The following is a 23,483-nucleotide window of genomic DNA, read 5'->3' as shown; positions in this document are numbered from 1 at the left end:
ACGCTATAATATTCGTTGACACAAAAATTTTGGTACTTTTATTTAATTTTAAAGGGTTGGTTTCAAACTAGTAGTGTTCAAACCTTTAACCATAGTTATCCTATTATATAAAGTAGTAAGCTTTTTTGTCTGTAGCGAAGGATCTCGCTAACCGCTGAACCGATATGGTTCTCCTTTACAGTGAAGCTTCTTATTGGTCCATAGGTGGTTTTAGGCTTATTTATTTTCTATAAGTAAGCCTGGGTATGGTTTTAGGCTATTTTCTGCCCTTCCATATACCTTTAAATACAGAACCCCTAGATGCTAGGGGCGCAGCCGCTAGTGTAACATAACACGCCATAAAAACAATGCACTTTTTTTAATGATGCTCTTTTGACTGACAAACAACCTTCAGATGAGATAACACTTTCTGTAGAATGTAGATTGTCTAAATACAGTGTGTGTTTTTTTATGAGAACTTTTTTGAAAGCTATTTTACCCCACTTATAGTTATCAGAATTTAATGATTAATGGCTCATTTTCTTCGTTTTTTAATGCAATTAATAAAACACAAAAAAATATTTCAGTTTTCATTTTAAAAGTACAGTAAAATCTAAAATTCAAAACTTAGGTGTCAACATCTAAAAATGGTTTTAGCACATATTTCCTATGCCTAAATATTCTAAGAAAAAAATTTGATTTTCTGTAGTCGACTTTGGGGGGCCAGTACTCCCTCCCTAGTTGAGATATGACCTTTAAACTTTGATTTGTTCTAGTACATGTCCCTAATAGTATATGTATACATTTTTAGTTAACTAAACTTTGAAGTGTTTTGCAGCCATTCTTGCAAAAGGTTAAATATTTGAGCATAAGAAAAATGCGCTAAAACCATTTTTAGATGTTGACACCTAAGTTTTGAATTTTAAATTTTACTGTTTTTTTAAAATAAAAACTGAAATATTTTTTTGTTGTTCTATTAATTGCATTAAAAAACGAAGAAAATAAGCCATTTATCATTCAATTCTGATAACCATAAGTAGGGTAAAATTGCTTTCAAAAAAGTTCTCATAAAAAAAACTGTATAAAAAAGTTCCTCTTGAATAAGGTTATTTTTTAATAGTTTTTTCTCGTATTCATTCGAATCAGGTGGATAGGAACCGGTTCTCATCCATACGAAAAAACTATGTCTAGCATCGTATTATAGCATCCATGAATATAAAGATGTACAATCATAAGATTAAAACTAGTTTTTTAGCCCGTGTCTTCGGACTTAAATTTTATCTTTATAGAACACGCTCTGCGTGTGAAAAATCTCTTAAGGGATAAATTTTTATTTGAGTATTTATTTTTTACAATATATAAAAACTAGTTTACATAAATAAAGAATAAGGAAATAACATATAGAATACAAAATTACAATTAAAAAAACTTACTATAATAAGAAACATTTTTGAATAAAGAATCTTTTTAAAAGTCTCAAAAGAAAATTGCTAATGAAATGAGAATGAATTCTTTTTCTGAATGAAGTAAACTTGTTTGTGGGCGTATTCCCTCAAAGTTTCTTGTTGAGTACAGAACCCCCCCCCCCCCCTAATAAAATGAAGGGAGGGGTAGTTTTTAATTTGTTTCTTAAACTAGGTCAGGTGGTGGGGGTTTCATTGCTCTATAGGAACTTTTAGGGAAAGCACCCTTTTATGTGCTGAATGGAGGTGTAAAAAAATGCCACTTTGATACTTTTTTTTAGTAGAGCACAGCTACTCTATTTCACTGGACTTTCCGTATGTAAGTCAGTTGATATAAATACACACACACACACACACACACAACATGATGCTGTCTAAAATGGTGCAAAAAATGGGGACAAATTTCAAATTGATTTGACGGGGCTGTTTATTTACGTCACAAGTGAGGGGAAAGAAAAGGGAAGGAGGAAAGAAACCCCGTAGAAAAGCGATGGGGGTATGACGTCACACGCCAAAACAATTTGAAATTTGTCCCCATTTTTTGCACCATTTTAGACAGCATCACACAACATCTACAGACTTGTGCAACCACAAAAAGATACTAATTATGTAAATTGTTACTGTATTTTAATCTACTGTGTTTTTAATGATTGGTATGTATAATTATATCGGGCTAATAATGCTGTTCTGCTTTGGGATATAATTTTTTTTTTTTATTTAAATCTTTACAAAATATTGAAATTCATTAACACATAATTACAATAATATTTGTATTAACTAAAAAATTAAATGTTAAATAATACTTTATGATATTTTACATTTTAAATGTATTTATTTTAGTTTCAGTAGATTTTCTTTATTATTACACAGTAACATTATATTTAATTCTTTTTCATAAGAAAACTGTAATATATTTGATACAACCTTATATGCATTAATGCGTTCTTGTTTTTATATGAAAATATTTCATTTTCAAGGTTCAGTATTTGAATTTTCCTCGGATTATTCATTTGTACTGCTGTCCTGAAAAATTAAGATATTATATCAGGGAGGGAGAGGACATTGGACGGTACATTACATAGGTACCCAGAGGTTTTAGAAGCGATTATTTTCTATAATTCACTTTGTCTGCCCGTCAGTCAGTAAGCCCGTAATGCTATAGGGAAGTTTTGATTTTCTCGTCTGCTATTAAAGATAGACACCTGAAATTTTCAGCGAAGATTCCTATTACATATGCGCATATAGTATATACATTGTTTTGTCCGTCTGTCTGTCGGTCATGCTTCAAAAATCGAAAACCTTATTTTTTAAAGGTTTTGTGATTTTCTTTGAGTTTTTGCATATTCTCTACCTTTCTTTTCTGTAATAGTTCACTTGTCTGTTGAAGGGAACTTACCTCCAGTGAGCTGACATCAGTGGCTGTTGTCATCACAGATTCCTGAGCCTCCAAAACTCTAGGTAGCTGAAGAAAAAAAAATTATTGGCCGCTTTGACACAGAGTACTACTTTAAAATAAACTAGCGGCTTCGCCCCTAGCCTCTAGGGGCTTTGCCCCAAGAGGTTATCAAAAAAAAGTTAAGGTGAAATTCGTAAAAGGACCAAGGAAATCTCCTGCAAAAAAAAAAAAAAAAAAAAAATTGGGGGGGGATTTTTTGTTTTTTGGGGGGTTGGGGGTGTCCCACCCCCCCCAAGAAAATATCTTAAAACCACCACAGGACCAGTAGGTATATTCCCTGAAGAGTAGAGCCCATTCGGTTCAGCGGTTACCGAGATCTTAAGCTTCAGACGGACAGACAGACGGACAGACATCGTTCTACTTTGTATTATAGATTAAAGTTTATTTTTTTGTAGCTAATGCGAGGGTTCTTTTTATTAGTAAGGCTATCAAGTATCCAATTTAACCTAACCTAACCTGAACTAAAGTTATTAATAAACAAACAAAACTACATTTTCCCCTCCTCATATTTTCAATTTTGTTCAAAATGGGAGGTGGTGGTTAGCTGGACAAAATGTCTTTAAAAGATCAGCCTTGTGACGTCATAAAATTGAGGGATTATCATTTTTATGACGCCACATGGCTAATTTTTGAGACACTTTGTCCAGCATATCATAACTAATTCATTAGATCCTCAAAACAAACATATTGCAATCAAAGGGTGTCTGTTTAATTTTATGGCTTTACCTTTTTCTTGTAAATATTTTCTAAATCCTGTGTGTCCATTCCTTTGGTTTCTGGCACAGCAAAGTAGGATATAACTAAAATAAAGGAAAAATTGTCCTATCCAATTAAAACACAGAGTGATGACTTCTGTCAAGTCAGAAGTAACTCTACATATACTCGTTAACAGAAAGTCTGTATGATCATTTTAAATTTGATTATTTCATCGCTGATTATCTGATTCACTAGATTTTTGAAATAGTGATTATTAGGACGATTAGGTAAATGATTTTAGAGATGCTTCACATTTCTAAAATCAAGTCATAAAATGTAAGTATGTAAGTATAGTATGTAAGTATCCATATTAAGCATACTGTTTTTTTAGCGGAATTTTTCCTGGCTTTTAAATAAATTTGAATATTTATTGGGATGATATTCTACATTTAATAATGATCGTTTGCCTGTCTATCTCTTATGCCGAACTTTGCTTTTATGCATGTTGTAATCCATGTTTGTAATAATTGTTTAAATTCAAATGCACATACTAACCTAGAGCAGCCAGGCAAACAACAGCACAGGAAATAAAGGAACCGCCAATGCCAAACCAATCTAATAGATTTGGGAAAACCTAGAAATAATTAATTAAACATTAATCCTTATATATGTATATAAGAAACAGGATGTCTATATCTGCCTGTCTCACTAACTGCTGAACCGTTATGGTTCTCAGGGAAGCTTCTTATATGCCCCTGTAAGGTTTCTAACTATTTTTTTGGGGAGGTTACCTCCAACTTTTCAAGAGAAATCGCCCCTGGAAAAAATCATTTCTATTAAACATTTCTTGTTATCACAGTTCAAAACGGGTTTTTACACTGTGCAAATAAGAAAAAAGTTATTTATCTCATCGTATTACAAACAGCTTTCCGCGGATATTAAATAGTACAATTATAAGATGTAAACTGGTTTTGTTAGCCCGAGAGATATCGAAGGCACGGCTTAACAAACTTGGTTTTTATGATTGTACATTTTTATATTCGTAGAAAACTGAATATAATACGAGGCTATACATAATTTTTCAGGTGAGAACCGGTTCTAATCCATCGGATATTAATTGGTTTTGAAGCGACTCTGAAAAAATATTTACCTTGATGGACAAGAAAACAGTGATGGAGCGAAGGAACGCTGTTATAGAAGAAGCCGACCCACGTACAGATGCTGAAAAATAATCATTGTACAAAAAATGTTGAATGTCTGTCTATTAGTAACCCTGTGTGTTTTTCGCTAACCACTGAACTGATTTAAAGTGTAGCTTTTATTGGCCATAAAAAAGTATTCATTTTGTTTTTATTTATTTTGTAATAGGGTAATTGCTTGTTAGATGTGTCTATGACAAGGTATGATAAGCTGCTTTAAAACTTATAAAACGTCATACAATACAAATGACCAGTATATATTTTTCCATTGGTTAATTAAAATGTATACTGGCATATCTTTGGTCATTTGTATTGTATGACGCCCTTTTTAATAGGCACTTTAAGCTTCTATATTTTACCATTGCATTGGTTAATTAAAATGTATACTGGCCTATCATTGGTCATTTGTATAGTAAGGCGCTATTTTTTATGGGCACTTTAAGCTGCTTCTGTTGACCTTAAAGATGCAGCTTTATATTTCGTCAAGAGCAAGATTATCTCAATCTATAAACTTAAGGTTGGTTGTCTTTTAGGTTGTCTTTTAGGTTGCAAGATGGACGATTCCTCAGGGATCTAAAGGGATAAGACATTGGCCGAGAAATTAATACACATCCCCAATGATGTTACACAAAATCACCCTATCTATAGATTACAATTAGTGGTTGAATCGTTTTGACACTTAACTTAATAAATCAATCAGACAAAATTTAACAAAAGTTCCCAAAGCTGTTAAACTAACAAATAAAAAACTTTATCATAAAACTTTGGGGACAAGAGTAATAAACAGCCCATTATCCCCTTCCGCCCTGCCAATTCGTGGATACCTGGAAAGAGTTCTCCAAAGAGGATGAATGGAACAGGTCCTAGTCCGCAGCCATATCCAAAAGTTATGAGGATACATGACACCATGGGGATACCTGATATCCAACTGTTCTGCCCGTCTACAATAATTATTGGTATTTTTCAAGGGATTGTAAGTAGTGGCGTACAGAAGGGCGTCTATTCACCATTATACACCACTCTACAAAGTCACATATCTCTTAAATTAAGGTAGGATGTGAACAAAATCTGTGCGCTTCGAGAGTTAGTTTATATCAAAGTATACATGTTTGACTTATTATGATATTTGTAGAGGGGTGGACACCGTTTTGTATCCAATACCCTAATATAAAAAGTGGTGGGGGGGGGGGGGGGTGTCAAAATTTACGGTTACGCTTCGCAAAGCCACTGGCAAAACCACTGGTCGTCAATTGGAAAATGTCAATTGTCAAATGTTAAATGTTATTGATAACAAATTTTACTACTTTTGTTATTTCATAGAAACCTTTTACAGTTTTTTTTAAATGGTAAAAACTTAAATAATTCTGTTGAGTAAAAAGTGTAAGCTGCTAACTAATAATTTTTTCCAGATATTTTTCTATATGTCCAATTAAGGTGTTTTAGATCTAGCCTTTTTATATTATTATATAAACAAACCTGTATTAGTTAAGTTATCCTGAACTGTTACAGTAAAGTTTGTTGTGCTAACATCATGACCGACATGAATTTCTAGATCATCAACAGCAAGGCTTTCTTCAATATCCAATAGGTCACCAGTTGAGGGAGTGCTGAATTAACAAGGATTTTAATGGAACCCAGTATTAGTGTCGGACTGATTATGACGTAACAAAAAAAATTAGCCAATGAGAGGACATTATTGACCAAATGGTAAAATTCATAGTCGCCTCTCATTGGCTAATTTTTTTTGTTACGTCATAATCAGTCCGACACTAATACTGGGTTCATTTTAATGGATATGATTTTAAACGATAAATTGATGTACATCCCCTATTAGGAAAAGCAAAATTTTCCCTACTGTATTTTAAAATCTTTGAAGGAAAAGTCTGGACAATGCTAGTTTGTACCAGCCAATCAAGAGTAAATAAAAGCTTTCAAAGTTTTAATTTGAGCAATGACTTTTAAAATAAATCAATAGTTTTCAATATCTATGACATACAGATATGATAACTAGAAATTATTTTCCATTTTGTCCGTCTGACCGCCCAGAATTAAAGAGGTCACCTTTTTTCTCTCAATAACAGGTATAGTTAAATTTAAAGATATAAAGCCCATAGGAACCTTACCTGTAAAAAATTAGAGTCAAACCAGCCGCGACATTAGCCAGACACATGATCACCAACGATATAAATAGAAGAGTTCTTCTACCCGCCCGGGTTACTGTGAACGACGACATTGTGTACCCGATGACGTACTGTGCGGCAACCAAAATGGCGGCAAAATTCTCGTTGATTGGGATTTTGGCCATCTAAAACATAGATAGTTAGATAAATACATAGTAAGAAAGACAAGACAGAAAGCAAGACAAATAGATAAATAAATAAATGTATATATAAATAGATAGATTAATAAATGAAAAGATAAATAGAAAGATAGATAGATACCTGGAAAATAGTTACTGTATAATAGCTGACCATGTTTGAACCACTGAAGGACTGGGTGAAAAACAGGAAAACTAGAAAATTATTACTTTGTCAACTATCCCAAAATGTTATCAACTAAGTTTCTCATTCATTGGTTTAAAAAATTAGCTACTTTTCTTAAATCTTGATTGTTAAACTAAAAATCTCAAGGTGGGGCAATTTTGCTATTTGCAATTCATCTTCCATTTTCCTATCCCTTAAGATCCCTTTTTACAGAAGAGATACTTACTTAATACTAAATTTTAATTGGTTGGTGTTTGTTTATCATCATTGGGAAATAGGATGTACATCAATTTATCGTCAATTACGTCAATTTATAAAGTATTTATAAGATATCTGATCAAAAAATAGATATCTACTATTGGTTACTTTCACAAAATCTTGATTTATTGATAGAACATCTACAGAAGGATTAGTTTTGTTTATCAGCATAGGAGCAGTAAATAAATTTATTATCCGTTGTTCTAAACCTTTACATCACCTGATTTTATAAGTTATTGGTGACAAATTTTGCACAAAAATTTACCTAAAATGATCATTGGCAGAATAACTGTTCTTGAGCAGAGTTCAGACATAGTCTTCAGTACACTGGCAGGCTTTTCACAACCTTTATTTAAAAAAGGAATGTTATGAAAAGTTTTAAAAAGGATAATTAAGCTATATGGCAGTTTTCTTCAACCACCACACCCCTTATTTTTTGTTGTTGAAATAAATGGAAAATTTAGAGGTTTCTTTTGCCCTGCATTTTTTCAAAATTTACTTGGCTTAATTTTTAGCATTGCATTCCAAAGAATGAGTTAAAACTGTGGCACTTTCTTAACATTTTGAATGCAAGCTTGCAGTGCTTGGGGAAAAGCACCAATTTATTTTAAAAATCCTTCTGCAAAATAAAGGGTGTATGCATGCACAAAGGGGTAAGTAGTTCTATGGAGTATAATTCAATGCTTATAAATATATTATTTAACAAACCAGGTAAGACGAAGTTTTTTATTTTGGGGGGGATAAAAAAAGGGTTTTTATAGTTTGAGGGGAGTAAACACCCCTTCACTCCTACCCTTGGACGTCTATGTAACAAACATTTCTTATTCCTGAGTTGTCTGGAGTGTTGCTTGCTTGTGTATCCATCAGAAGGATTGATTCTGCCATTTTATGATCAACTCCACGCAGAATAGATATGTTCTCTATGGCCTCTTTTGTCCTTCCCCTTAACAAAACTTGTTTACATCATCTATAATACAAAGTAGCACGATGTATGTCTGTCTATTTGTTTGTACCAAAGAATCTCACTAACCGCTGAACCATTCGGGTTCTCCTTAACAGGGTAGCTTCTCATAGGTTCCAGGAACATTTATACCTATTTTGAGGGAGGGTACCACCAACTTCCCAAGAGAAATCGCCCCTAGAAAACCCCCCCCCCAAAAAAAAAAAAAAATATAAGTTATTATAAAAACTAAATTGAAAAAAATGGGTTTTAGGGTTCAACTCCCCCCTCCTCAATTCCCCCTAGAGGCCTCTAGAAGCAAAAGCCGCGAGTATATTGTAAAGTAATAAGATTTTTCCAGTATTTGTTCGAAACCGATTAATATCTGCAGGATAAGCACCAGACCTCCCAACTCTCCTCTAGAGGTAAGGAGCTAAGCAACACGAGATAGTTATTACTATTTATTTTTCGCCTCAAATGACATAATATTGATATCCTTGTACTAAAGTAACAGGATGTTTGTCTGTTTGTCTGTCTGTGTGTCTCGAAGGATCTCGCTAACCACTGAACCGATCGGGTTCTCCTTAACAGGGTAGCTTCTCATAAGTCCCGGAAAGGTTTATAACTATTTTCTTGGGGGGTGGGACACTCCCAACCCCCCCAAAAAATGAAAAATACCCCCCCCCAAAAAAAAAAAAGTTTCCACCCCCAAAATATTTTTTTTACTTTTTCTTTTAAAATCTAGAATAAGAAATTGGGTTACTAAATTCGACTCCCCTCTCCTCAAGTGCCCCTAGAGGCCTCTAGGGGCGTAGCCGCTAGTAAATTATAAACTATTAATTTGTACCTTTTAGCCAACCAAACAGGGGATTCTGGCAGTAAAGCAAACATCAAGAATGGAATCAGAGGAATCACGCTACCTATAAAAAAATAAACATTTTTAATAATTAAAATATATAATGCAATACAGAAAAAACTAAATTTTTTCATTTTCAGGGATGTAGAAACAAGAGGAGAAATAATCTTTCCCTTAATTTATTATGAAAAAAATTCAAAGAGATAATTCCTGGTTGTATTAGCATCACGTAGAATAAATATGCAAGGGGGTTAATGTTCCGACCCCCCTTCCATTTTCAAATATAAAAAAATGGGGTGGATTTTTAGTGCGCTTGGTCGGTATTTCACCCCACCCCTCCAAATAAAAAGCATAGACGTCCTTGCTCCTACAATTTATTTGTCTGATTTGTTTATCAGCAATATTAATGGATGTTGTCATACTTGTTTTTAAGAAATGCATAAAATTTATAAAACAAAGAAAACAAATTGCTTTCAATAAAGTTAATTCATAGGTATTAATATGTATGAATTAGAAATACCGCATTAATCATTAATTTTAAGTCACACAATCATTATTGCATTTATTAATAATAAACAAGGATGACAACATCCATAAAGTAACAACGATATAATTCTTTTCACTCTATTAAGTACTAAAAGATTTCTTCAATTGGTCTGTTTTTCCGGTTTGTCTTTTGCATGGAAGTGTCTAATACGTCATGTGATTGTTTAAACTCATGGTAGTAAAATCATAGACGTCCAAGGGGGGAGGGGGTTATCCTCCTCAAACTGTCAACCCCTCCTTTTACCTCCTCAAAAGTTTTTAGAAATACATTATATTACGTCCGTCAAAGCCTGGAAACCCCTCATTTAACACCCCCCCCCCCACATCCCCCCAAAAAAGCTTGGACTTTCTTGGGGAGAGAAAGTGGGCCCTACCAATAAAAAAAAACATTGCCTTCCCTCCACCACACCTGACAAACTATTGATAATACCTGGAATGCATGTTAGCCTCCAGGACATGAAATATCCAAGTATGTACATAAACAGGTTTCCTGAAATTAAAACAAGGTTGACAACAACTGTAAAAACGAAGCTAAACGAAACAGACGGATAAACGAATATCAAACAGAGAGCAACTGCACTTTAATTTAACGTGTCGTGAAATAGCTAGAACGCAGAATAAATACTATAGACGTACAAACGTTTTAAGACATGATTATAGATATGATTCGCTTATTACATGGTGACTAATCGTCTTAAGAATCAACTTTAAAAATCATTGAAATTGGACAACTACTCATGTAACAAGTTCATGTCAAATTTTCATTTAAAAATCAGGACGTTTAAAAAGACCAACCGACATTTTTCTAAAGGTTATTCATAAATTAATTAATTAATTAATGTATTCTAGACTTCAAAATAGTGTTTGACGATGTCATAGCCGATTCCTAAAGTAAATTACATCTCATCGACTCTATAATTTTTCTTTACAGGGAACCCCTCTTATAGGTTAGTCTATTTTCTTCTACTATTCTCTAGGGGCACTTTTGGGAGAGGGGGTACAAGTTGACCAATTTTTTTTCAAGGGTCAATTTCTATTCGGATTTGGTTATAAACCTATGAGAAGCTACATTGTAAAGGAGAACCATATCGTTTAAGCAGATAGAAGATCCTTCAATACAGACAGACATCCTGTTAGTTTTATATGATAACCTCTACCCCCTCCCTCTCTTTAAAAAGGGAATAAAGGTGATTTAGGTTGACCCCTCCTCACAATAAAGTATTCCAATATCTAAAGACGGATCCACATACAAAAAAATAAATTGATAATCTACAAAAACGATATTAAAAATACAGACAGAATATAAATATTGTAGACGTATTTTTTCTCATTATTAGATATGAATTATTCATCAGAGAAAATGAGAAATGCATCCATTATCTATTAGTAGCGAAACTTCTATGTGATAATTATCAGTGATAGTCGGTACGTCTATCTTTACGTCCTTAATTGATATAATTATTTATATTTGTTGATGGATTTTGAAAATAAAAATAAAGACATTTCTGAAAATAAAATCGATTTAAAATGTAATATATGCCTAGTGATTAGTTGATAATAAATAGAAAACTTATTATGAAGAAACCCATGAGCAATATGAATTGTTATAATATCATTCATGAAATTAAAACAAGAATGACATTATCAATAATTAGCCAAGCAAAAAAAAATCATGGATCGACAAACGGATAAAAAGAGTTATGTAGCAGATGTACAGATTTCTTTTTTTAGCATCGGATAAAATCACATATTGATTTAGAGGGACAAACAAACTTAATCATGCACAAATTACCTGAATTAGCGGCTGCAGGCATCAGAATGACCAGGCTACCTCGCAGAGATGGTGTTGAAATTTCTCTACAAAAATGGAATAATTTTTTTCACTCAAAATGCTGGTAGAGCATTGATACCCCCCCGAGTCATGACCATTTGACTTAAATTTAAAATAAGGTGGGGGCGGGGGTCCACAATCCTACGGGGCCTATTCCTGCAGTACCCTGACCCTGCAGAGCTACCCAGTACCTAACCTTAGCTAAAGTAATATACAAACAAACGAAGCCTCCCTCCCTCTTTTCTACTTTGAATCTATTGAGAATAATCTTTTCCACCAGTAATTTTAATTAACAGAAGGGATAATTTTGTTCATATTAATTTTGGGTTTACATCAATGAGATCAACTGCAGTTCACGATAAAATATTTCTGGTAAGCAATATTTCCAAAAATCTATAAATTTGCCAAACAGCTGAACGTACATATCATACCCCCACACCATTTTAAGCGGCATAAGAAGGCCTACAAATAATCCGGAATAGCCAAGATCCAATTATGCACAGGGAAAGCTTCACTGAAGAAAAAACGCGTAAAATAGGTCTTTTTCGCGCATTTCTCTGCACTGCGAGATAATCATGCATTATTGATTTATGGCTATTCCAGATTATTCGTAGGCCTTCTTATGCCGCTTAAAACAGTGTGCGGGCATGATCTGAACGTCCAGTCGTTTGGCAGCTAGCAGCCTTTAAAATTCATAGACTTTTGGAACTGCAGTAGATCCCATCAATGTAATTTCAATAGTTGTATAGCTTAGAATGCCTAATTAAATACCAACCCTTCACCTAAGAACACTATGGTCAACATAATAACAATAACAAATATTGTTCAGGTTAGATATAAAGCGCTGGAAAGTGTCATGTGTGACGTCATAAAAATAAGTTTTAAAAGGAGGGATGAGAGGAGAAGTGGGAAAGGAAACTCCTAAAAAGGAGATGGATTTAGACGTATTTCTATGACGTCACACGTGACACTTTCCAGCGCTTTGATTGAAATACCTCAAATATATTGAAATAATAGTAACTAACGCCCCCTTTCCGACTCCCGATATAATTCTGAAAAATTTTGAGATAAGTCCAAAGTTTTAATAAGGGATACGGAACCGCCAAACAGCTGTTAGCTTTTCGTTGGCGGCTGGTTGTTTTTACCTGACGTACATAGAAACTATGGGCACTCCTGCACCGATACCAACACCGGTTATAGCCCTAAAATGTATTTTTTTATACATTGAAAATATTTTAACAAAATTTTGGATTGATGTAATGCAGGGAGGGAGGGACATTGGACTGTAAATTGTACTGGTACCCAAAGTTTTATAGATACAAACTGTTAATTGTAAGAATAAAAACTTTTGGTTCTTTGTTACTTCTTGTTTGGTTTAAACAAGCAGTGTTTAAATTTTTCTGACAGTAAATGTAATCTTCAGAAAGGGTGAATTTGTTTATCATAATTGATAATGTACATCAATTTATCGTCCATTGTCTTATCCCCTTAGATTCCATATGGTGTGTAAGATACAGGATTTTAAAAAATCAATTTTGTAGGGAAAAAAATTAAATACTTTTAAAGTACCCTTCATGATATTTTTGAAGATAATTCCTAATAATTGTCAAATTATAATTAAATATAATTATATTTTTGATTATAGTTTTTAAACCTGGCAATGTAAAGATGCTCCAAGGTTGTTGCCTCTAGGGTCAGAATCCATCCAACTGCCAGGGGCAGGCAGTCCACCAGTATGGCAATCCGCCTTCCAAACCTAAGATTTTTGACTACTATATTTCTGACTGATTTCTGAGTATTAATTAAATATTTTAGAAAACTTAATTTCTATGTAAAGAATGGTTCCAAAAAGAGTATTTATGAATTAAGCTACTTAATACTATCAAACTGTTGCAGTAAAATTATGAGCAAGTTTTCAGTTATTTTAAAAACTACATGGTAGAAATTATACCTTTTTTCAAGAAGAAACTATAATAATCTTCAAGAAACCATCCCTTTTATTTAATATTTGAAACTACCAATTTATTTTTATTTGACAATATTGTTATGTTTTTGTCAATGTCTTGTAACTTACCTGAGGTCAACTTACCTTAAAATATGAATATCCTGAATAGATAAGAGAGATAATTATGTTGTTATCATGATGATATTATCCACACTTCGATTATTATTAATTTTTCCCTCATTTATTTTGTCATCCTCTCAACACTTTGGCGCATTTTTTTTTTACTTGTCCTGTGTTTTTTTGGTCATTCTGGATCATGTGTAGAGGATTATTTATGGATTAAATGAAGATTAATCTCGTTCCAACGCGTACATTTATGTCCTAGGGGGAAAAAAGTAAAATTAGTATTTTTATTCAACAACAAAAATGTGTAGATCGATTAGTAGTTGTTAAAACCTAAATAAAAAAAATATATTATAAATTGTAAAATAAAACAAAAAAATTAGGGCATGGTCCCTTTCGTGGTAACGCACCTTAAGGGGTGTTTCTTTGTTTATTTCACAGTTGCTTTTCTCCTATTTCTACCCCTGCGGGGGGCTCTAACCCTGCTGGGTCAATTGCCTAACCCTGTGGGGCAATCACCTCACCCAATATAACCTAACCTAAAATAACCTATCAAAAGTCATTTTCAAAATACGACGAATTGCCCCTTAAGGGGCGTTGTTACGAAAGAGACTATTCCCAAAATCTTTCCTATTTGTTTATCAGCTTTTTGTTTCATTTAATGGAATAAATATTCTAAATTACAGATTATTACCTAACCATTAGAAAGTTATATAGCAATACCATCTAAAATTAAAATTACAATCTCTTTTTGTAATACTATATATTAGTAAGACTACATACACAGTCTTCACAATGAGTTTAAAACAAGGGTCTAAAAAATGAAGTATCAAAGATGTTAAATGAATGAAATGAGTTATGCTACCTGTTAGACAAATATTTTAATGAATATGAAATATGACCTGATGAATTGATTTTACAATAATTTTTACAAAGTTAGATAAGTACCTTTCATGTCATGTATCAGTATCATGATAAAAATACAGTAATAAATATCATTTTCAACTAGTTTTTTTGCTTATAAATCTATAATAAAATAAGCCATCAAAAATATGTATTCATGTCATTAAATAAAAAGAATTTTTTTAATTTCAAACTTTTTATTAAAATATCACAAAAGTAAAGAAACCCATTTCTAATGTATATAAAGTTTAAAAATTTTCTTAAAAAACTGCCTAAGATTTTGACATTAATATATGAATTAAAGTTGAAGTAGCCACAATGATAAAATCACAATGCGTATAATGTGCAATAATTTCATGCTAAATCTGACAAAGCAAACTGTAAGAAATCTTTGTGTATACATTGCAAATATTTTGCCAGGGTCACATATCTGTTAGGTTAATACTTAATTTAGATCATTTTATCTTAAGATTTTTAGAAAGTCCTAAAAATGCTATGAAAGAAGCAACTTACTAAAAAAGGTTACTTTGTTGACTCTCATCTTTTAATTTTAGTTTTAAAGAAAAAAAATATAAGGGGGGGAGGGGTAGATATACCACACTTTTCTGGGATCTTGCTGAGTCAAGTATCAACTGTTGGGAATATCAAAGGATGACTCCATGCAAAATTTAAGCCGGATCCGGCCAAAACCGGCCGTGAATTTTATGAAAAACCGGTTTTTTCCGGTTTTTAGGGGGTATCTGTAAATCGATTCAGCTGGAGCAAAACCGGTTGGAGGTACAAAAAATTTTACTTCACATGAAATTTAGCCAATGCAATTGCCTACAAAAATTTACTTCATCATCAACTTGATTGGACAACTCTTTCCCCTCCTAAATGTCCATTAAAACCTCGGAAACGGCAAAAATCGCCAAAAATCACGCCTTTGGCGGCAAATAACGGCTAAACGGTCAGCCGGAGGCGAATGAAACATAAATAAAGAAATGTCTGCCTCAAAAAGTTGTTCAACATCAAAGAGATGCTTGAAGTCTCTAAAACGACTCCTTCCCCTCCTTTAAGGGGAAAAACTGAAAAAACGTGATTTTCAAAAGTATGCCCACTTCGTGGGTGTGGGGGGCACTGAACCCGTCACCCCAGGGTCACCAGATATAAAGTCTAGGCGGCCCACAATGCTGAATTTTCACCAAGTGAAAGTCTTGTGTCATTATCTCTTATGAGAAAAAAGTTATTAATTAATTAAAATTTCAAATTGTGATTTTTTGATGGATTTCTTTGATGAAATGACAGGCTGGTCAATTTTTAGGCCATGTTTTGCTGTTTTCGGCCCGCCACGCCCAAACGGTTTGAGATAATCTCACGGGACCTTTTGCCCGACCTAAGCCTGGTTATTAGTAAGGTCTAAGAAAACAAAATCCCGGATTGGATGAAGCACGACGTCGCTGCGCGCCGTCAAAAATCGCTGGTCGGCTCATTTTGCCCCCTCAAACCCTCACCTCGTGCCATTTTTCTGTGTAAAGATTATAATTATAATCTTTTGCGTAAGTCTGTTTTTTTTTCCTAGACCTCACAAATAACCAGACTAAGGTTGGGCAAAAGGTCCCGTGAGATTATCTCAAACCGTTTGGACGTGACGGCCCAAAAACCGCAAAAAATGGCCTAAAAATTGACCGTTTAGCCGTTATTTGCCGCCGAAGGCGTGATTTTTGGCGATTTTTGCCGTTTCCGAATTTTTAATGGACATTTAGGAGGGGAAGGAGTTGTCCAATCAAGTTGATGATGAAGTAAATTTTTGTAGGCAATTGCATTGGCTAAATTTCATGTGAAATAAAATTTTTTGTACCTTCAACCGGTTTTGCTCCAGCTGAATCGATTTACAGATACCCCCTAAAAACCGGAAAAAACCGGTTTTTCACAAAATTCACGGCCGGTTTTGGCCGGATCCGGCTTAAATTTTGCATGGAGTCATCCTTTGATATTCCCAACAGTTGATACTTGACTCAGCAAGTTCCCAGAAAAGTGTGGTATATCTAGGGGGCGGTTTCTCTTAGGATGGTGTAGGTAACCTTGCCCAAAATAGTTCCCTGGACCTATGAGAAGCTTCACTGCAAGGACAACCAAAATGGTTCAGTGGTAATCAAGATCTTTCACAACACACACACAGAATGTCATTCAGTTTCTTTAATAAAAAGATATTTTGTCTTAAAGTAATTTGTATCATTTTATTATTTTATATTCTAACTTTAACAGATATGTAAACATGGCTTTATATATTTGTGTAATATGTGGAATAATTTTACCTTTCAGCTAGGGGACCTCCGATTGTACAGCCCAATAGGTCACCGATGACAAACAGACTTGCTGAAAATGAAAGAAAATTTAAATTATTTTAAATTTTTAATCATAGAACAAACTGTATTCATTGCAAAGCAATAAAAGTGGATTATATTTTATACCTAAACTAGCGGCTTCGCCCCTAGCCTCTAGAGGCTTTGCCCCAAGAGGTTTGATCAAACCAATTTTTCGTATTTTAGATTTAAAGGAAAATTTTAAAAAAAAATTTGGGGGGGGATAGTCGACCCCACTATTTTAATTTTGGTTTTAAAAAGAAAAAAAAAAAAATTTTTTTGGGGGGGGAGGGGTTGGGGGTGTCCCATCCCCTAAGAAAATAGTTATAAACCTTCCCGGGACCTATGAGAAGCTACCCTGTAAAGGAGAACCCGCTCGTTTCAGCGGTTAGCGAGATCCTTCGCTACAAACAGACAGACATCGTTCTACTTTGTATTATAGATAGAACTCAGGGATCTTCAGGGATAAGACAATGGCCGATATAATGATGTACAGCTCAATGATGATACACAAAATTACCCACTCTGTAGATTACAATTAGTAGTAGAAAGTTTGGACACTCAACCTAATAAACCAACCAATAAATTCAATAAAAGTTGTTGAGCCAACAAATAAGAAAACATTATCATAAAACTTTGGGGACTAGTGTAATATAAAGCTTTGCTTATCAATGATGTTGTCATCCTTGTTTTTTTGTCTACATAAGATTTAAAATTAAAATATTTATTTATAAGATATAAGATCTAATTAATATTAAATGAAACAAGATTATTTTAAATCTTTAGTCTCTCTGTCTCTGTCTATCTGTCTCTCTATCTCACTCTCTCTTTCTCTCTCTCTCTCTCTCTCTCTCTGTCTTTCTCTCTCTCTCTCTCTCTCTCTCTCTCTCTCTCTCTCTCTCTCTGTCTCTCTCTCTCTCTCTCTGTCTCTCTCTCTCTCTTTCTCACTCCCTCTGTCTCTCTCTTTCTCTCTCTCCTTAGAGGCCAATAAACCTTGTCCTACTTTTTATAAATTTAAATACCAAAGTCTGGTAATGGAACTGGGTATGTCTAGTATATAGAGGTCTTATTTACTGGTTGATTACATGGAATTAGAAAATGTCAAGGATGACAACATTCATAAGTAAGTTTAAGGCAGAGATTTAACAAGAGGTTATGAAAATCTTCAAGCATCTGAGAAAGGAACTAAAAAAGAGTTCATAAGTATTTTTATATAAGTCTGCGGAATCTTCACCAAAAATGAAGCCAAAAAGCATAAATATAAAAGTTCCATATAGGCTAATAAGATCACTACAAAAAAAACAACACCTTGTCTTAAATAGCATTTATTTCTAATTTAGGTTCTATCTTAAAAAACAATCAAGAAATTCATGTTTTCCTGAACACTTTTTAGACAAACTGATATTTGGAACTATACAGTACTACTAAAATTAAACATTGGTAAGAACATTCTTAAAAAATTTAAAATGAAATCTGATCAAATTAATAGCCTAAAACCACCAGGAAAAAAAATTCTTATTTTATGTTTTGGAAAAAAATGTATTCTTTATACCAACAAAAGTATTTCATATACAATTGCAAAAATTATTGCAAAAAATTAACCTTAAATAAATCACTTAAAAAATTTTATGTCTAAAATCTGTGAGTCATATAAAATTCCTATATAATAATCAAGTAACTAAAGAAATAAGGTAATGGTCGATAAATTGATATATATAAATTCCCAATGAAGAAAAACAAAATTTTCTTTTCTATAGATTAAAATTATTGGTTGAAATGTTTGGACACTAATAAATTGGAAACAAAATTCAATAAAAGTACACAATTGTTTAGCCAACTAATAAGAAAACTTTGTTAAAAAACTTTGGGTACCAGTGTCATTTCCTTCCCTCTCTGAATAAATTAACCCATTCAAAATCTTGCAATAACCAGTGAGAGGTTAAAATTAAAACTATTAATCAAAAAATTATTTTTCAATTTTTAATCATAGAAATATTTTGATACTGGTCATAACAAGTTGAACCAAATTAACTGTTGTGCTTGGGTTTTATTCAAATTATTCTACAATAAGGGAAGTCCATAAATGATAGCTCTTCTTGTGAGTTTGGGCATGCTATTTCTATATAAAATTTTGCATTATAATTCCTGTAACAGTAAGGTACAATCCTATTATATAAAGTAGTAAGGGTTTTTAGTCTGTCCCGAAGGATCTCGCTAACCACTGAACCGATATTGTTCTCCTTTAGAGTGAAGCTTCTTATAGGTCATGGGAAGGTTTTAAACTATTTTCAGGGAGGGTGTCTTCACCCCCCTCCCCACCCCCCCCACCCCCAAAAAGAATATTTTTTTTACTCTTTTGAAATTCAAATTTAAAATGGGATGGAGTCGATTTTTCCTCCTCCTACCTTAAGTGCCCCTAGAGGCTTCTAAAAGCGTAGCTGCTACTATTTAGATATTGTAGCAACTCAGATCAGTAAGAGTAAGCAGAAAGTATAAGTTTAATTATTTTATATGGGTGATTTTAAGCTCTTTAAGAAAATTAATTAAAATAATGTACGAGTTGGATTTAAAACTGATTCCACGCAAGATTAGAAACAAAGTATCTGTATAATAAAGTCAGCCAGCAGCATATGACATTGATGAAAGAATAACATAAGATCAGGTAGATCTCGTAAACAGCGGTATCTAAGTTTAAAATTAGGTCCTGGGCAAGTTTAGAAGTAAATTGGCTGGAGTAAGTTTAATTCACCCCACGCCTCACTGGAAAAGTATATACGTGGGATTACTCTCCAAAGCCCCTTCTCTCCTTTTGTGGCGTAGCAAGTATTTACTATCTCTCAAACTGCTTATATGGAAATTTTGCAGACTAATAGTACACACACTTTCCTAGGTTTTTTTTTACACCGGAATTCTAAATATTCTAATGTTTACATCTCTTTATAGGTTACATAACTGTAACTACGGGAAAAAAGATAGAATAGCGTTTCACAAAAAGTGCCCTGGTGAGTAGTAATAACTCCCCTCCCTCCCTTATTTTGAAATATATTAAATATAAGGGGAGGGAAGAGGGATAGCTTTTCGTTTGACCACATTAGGTTAGGTTAGGTTGTATTAGATTTTGTTCTTTATAGACCCTGAGGGTTAGGGCTTCCCTCATTGCAGAAAGAAATAGGAAAATACTACCCTCCTTTCCTACTTTCAATTTATTTCAAAAATACGGTGGGGGGTCGGTTGTGTGATCAATCGGCACTTTCTTTGAAAGCACTGAAATCATCCGTTGTATACGTGAAATTCAAGAACATTGTTGTATATAAGTAGCGCAGCAATAACTAAAATGCTGCAATACTTTAAGGGATTCGAACTTCCCTACGACTAGCTTTGATAAATTTAATATGTTTTTATCTTAAATTTGGTTTTGTTTTAATCTTATTTAACAAGAATACCTTATTTTAAAAAGTACAGCATAAACGAGCATTATGGCGTTTCCCTCAAAGTGCCCTTGTTGAGCACAGAAACCCCCCCTCTTACTTTTGAAAAGAAAAATTGTGGGAAGGGGGGCAGTATATGGTTTGTTTATTTATGTTAGGTCATAATGGACAGCCCCGCATGTTTAGGGCACTGCAGTTATCTGGTATAGGCCTTGCAGGGTTAGGGCTCCAATCTGTAGGTTAGGCAAAATAAGAAAACACCCCCCCCCCCTATTTTCTATATACTTAAAAAATTAAGAGGGGGAGGGTACAGTGCTCAACATGCACTTTGAGGGAAAGTAAGACAGCTTTACTTACCTATCCAAGAGCCCTGCTCCAGAGTGATAGGTATATCCGAGTCTGGCCGCTGTAGCTGGGGAATCAGGATGGCTGAGAAGCCCATGGACAGTCCGGCGGACAGGTTGGGTAGGTTGGCTATTACTGCTGCTAATACCTAATACAAAATTTAATGTATCTTTTAAAGCGACGCTTTTCTACAATTAGGGTACGTCTATACTTTATGATCATTACCAGAAAATCATAATGTCAAGCTTAATTTGATTATTTCCAAGCTTTTCTAAAAACTTCTATTTTTTTGTTATGCAATTTCTATTTTGCTCGATTTTTGTATTATTGATTCTTAGAATGATTAGTTACGATTTTGTATGATCAAATCTTAATTTTAAGTATGTCCATTTAGTACAAGACATCATTTATTCTTTATCTTCGTTTTAAATAAAGAAAGATTTTTCCAAAATAAAACGTAAAATACACTATATGCGTAATATTAAAAAGGATGACAACATCCATAAAAATACGAAGCTCAACAAATCAAAAGGTAAGAAAATGATAGGGGAAAAATATAGAGTAATGGGGCATTTTAATACTGAAGAGGCATACTGACTTTCTAATACTTATACATATAGAGTCGCTACGCTTTCTAAATTGTACATAATTGCTTCAGAAATCATTCGGCAAATTTCTAGGGAAAACTCTAAGTAACAATCAAAGCTTTTTAATGTCAGACAGGCCTTAAATTTGAAAAAACTTAGCTTTTAAAATATATGCGTCAAAAAATATTTTGTTTGACTGTACAATAAAGGTACTTATAATTCTATTGACTGTACTAAAAACCCTTTCAAGATTTTAGCTGTTATCATAATGAAATTATTGCAATAGCGTTAAAATGTTAAATTATAATAATAATTTTTAATGATGTTCAATGTTCATCATGACGGTGTTAATAGCTGACAAATTAATTTTTTTACACATAGCATTAGGGAGTGGCTGACGGACAGACAAAGTGAATTATAGAGTAGCTTCGCTACTGAAACTTAATTTGTAACTTACCATCCTCCAAACCCCAGCTGACCTACATGCACCATTCCCTCCAGTTTCAACATCGCCGCCGCCGCTAGCACAATTTTCTGCAACAGCTAGTAACGGCTTCTCTGCCGCTGTTTCTCCGTTATCCACAGTCGCCATTGGTGGAGCATCCGCCGTTAAATCGCCGGCGGCTGAATTCTGTATCAAGTCCTTTGTTTCCAGATCCTCAGAATTAAAGGTTTCCATTTTTTTTTATCACAGACAGGTTATAGTTTATTTTAATATATTTTAATAAATAATTATATTTTTAAATCATTGAATATCAATGAAATTTTGTGCTGTTAACAAAAACAAAACTAAAAATCATGATCAATAATAAAAGCTAAAAGTGTGTGTGTGTGTGGCCTCTCGGGGGCTGTGGAAAGGTTTGACTAACAGCAAAGTATTTTGCTCTATATTATGCCTCGGTCTCTCTTGATATCTGTCTATCCATTTTCTCTGTATGTGTATCTATCTATCTATCATGTTAGTATTCTATCAGGGAGGAAGGGACATTTGGCCGTTAATTACAATGGTACCTAATGTTTTATCACCAAAACTTTGGGTACTTTTATTTAAATCTAACAGCAGACTCCAAACTATATAAACAATAATTTTAGATTGGAGAGGGGGTAATTTTGTTGGTTATAATTGGGAATGAATATCAATTTATTGTCTGTTGTCTTTTCCCCTAAGATCCCTGCTATTTCGTACTCTCTCTATATATGTAAAGCTCTATCTCTCTCTTTCTTTTTCAGAGGAATTTTATGACTGAAAAAGTGTGTTTTACTTCTAGGAAAGCTTTTTTTCACCCAGCAACCTCTTTTTAGCTCTCTCTCTCTCTCTATCGAAAAAACTCTCTCTCTCTTTTTTCCTTCTTTCTCTGTCTATCGAACATTCTCCCTTCCTCTTTTTACATACAAGTAACAGGATGTTTGTCAGTGTTAATCAAGATCTCGCTAACCACTGCACTGGTATGGTTCTTCTTTACAGTAAAGCTTCTCATATACCCAAGGAAGGTTTGTATCTAATTTAGGGGAATAAATCACCAACCTACCAATGAAGATCACCCCCTAAAAAACCCACTCCCTCCCCCCCTCAAAAAAGTTTTTTTAAAACTAAAATCATGAGAGATGGGTCGATTTTCATCCCACCAACCCTCTTACCATCACTTGAATGCCCCTAAACAACTATTGTGTGTGATATATAAGAAATTGTCAATTTTAGCTATCTACTATGTCCCAGAGAAATTTTGGACATCATAATTTTTTAATACAAACAATTATTTTAAAGGTGACCAGACCACCTCACAAGGCGAAGACCTTATAGGCAAAGGAGGCAGCCACTAGTCCCAATCAATAAAGAAGTTGTGTGTATGTATGTTCCGAAATATCTCGTGAATGGTATGACAGACCGTTACTTAAAATACAAAGTTTTACATTCGTCAAGGAAATATCTTCGGCTATTGGATGATAAAATTATCGCAGAATTTCTAAAATATCAATTTCTACGATTTGGCACAACGTTTTTTAAGCAAAGCTTCTTTATAATCAGGCCTAAAAAATTACTATATTGAGTAAATTAATAGTTTTGAGATGTATTTACATAGGATTTTCGTTGAATATTGA

General features: G+C 33.6%; 2 protein-coding genes across 2 annotated transcripts; both read right to left on the bottom strand.

Annotated features, from left to right (window-relative positions):
* Window positions 1-2,158: 2,158 nt before the first annotated feature.
* Window positions 2,159-7,924, bottom strand: LOC145335360 (facilitated trehalose transporter Tret1-like). Its single transcript, XM_080181096.1, has 10 exons — window positions 7,800-7,924; window positions 7,235-7,305; window positions 6,917-7,098; window positions 6,270-6,400; window positions 5,618-5,734; window positions 4,745-4,815; window positions 4,150-4,228; window positions 3,625-3,698; window positions 2,839-2,904; window positions 2,159-2,465 (listed from the first exon to the last, which is right to left on the bottom strand). Exons 1-10 carry the CDS (start codon window positions 7,846-7,848, stop codon window positions 2,445-2,447), a joined length of 861 nt encoding a protein of 286 aa, XP_080037222.1. The 5' UTR covers window positions 7,849-7,924; the 3' UTR covers window positions 2,159-2,444.
* A 384-nt stretch (window positions 7,925-8,308) lies between these two features.
* Window positions 8,309-22,243, bottom strand: LOC145335359 (facilitated trehalose transporter Tret1-like). Its single transcript, XM_080181095.1, has 9 exons — window positions 21,841-22,243; window positions 20,809-20,944; window positions 16,976-17,036; window positions 13,362-13,463; window positions 12,853-12,909; window positions 11,669-11,733; window positions 10,307-10,366; window positions 9,322-9,394; window positions 8,309-8,477 (listed from the first exon to the last, which is right to left on the bottom strand). The coding sequence occupies exons 1-9, from the start codon at window positions 22,060-22,062 to the stop codon at window positions 8,324-8,326; spliced, it is 930 nt and encodes a 309-aa protein (XP_080037221.1). The 5' UTR covers window positions 22,063-22,243; the 3' UTR covers window positions 8,309-8,323.
* Window positions 22,244-23,483: the final 1,240 nt, after the last annotated feature.

The sequence above is a fragment of the Acartia tonsa genome, chromosome 13 (genome assembly GCF_053477335.1).
Source record: "Acartia tonsa isolate MP-2025a chromosome 13, ASM5347733v1, whole genome shotgun sequence".
In the NCBI taxonomy this organism is placed as follows: Eukaryota; Metazoa; Arthropoda; class Copepoda; order Calanoida; family Acartiidae; genus Acartia; species Acartia tonsa.
Note: the sequence above shows the minus strand (reverse complement) of the source record. Positions and strands in the feature narration are given on the sequence as shown.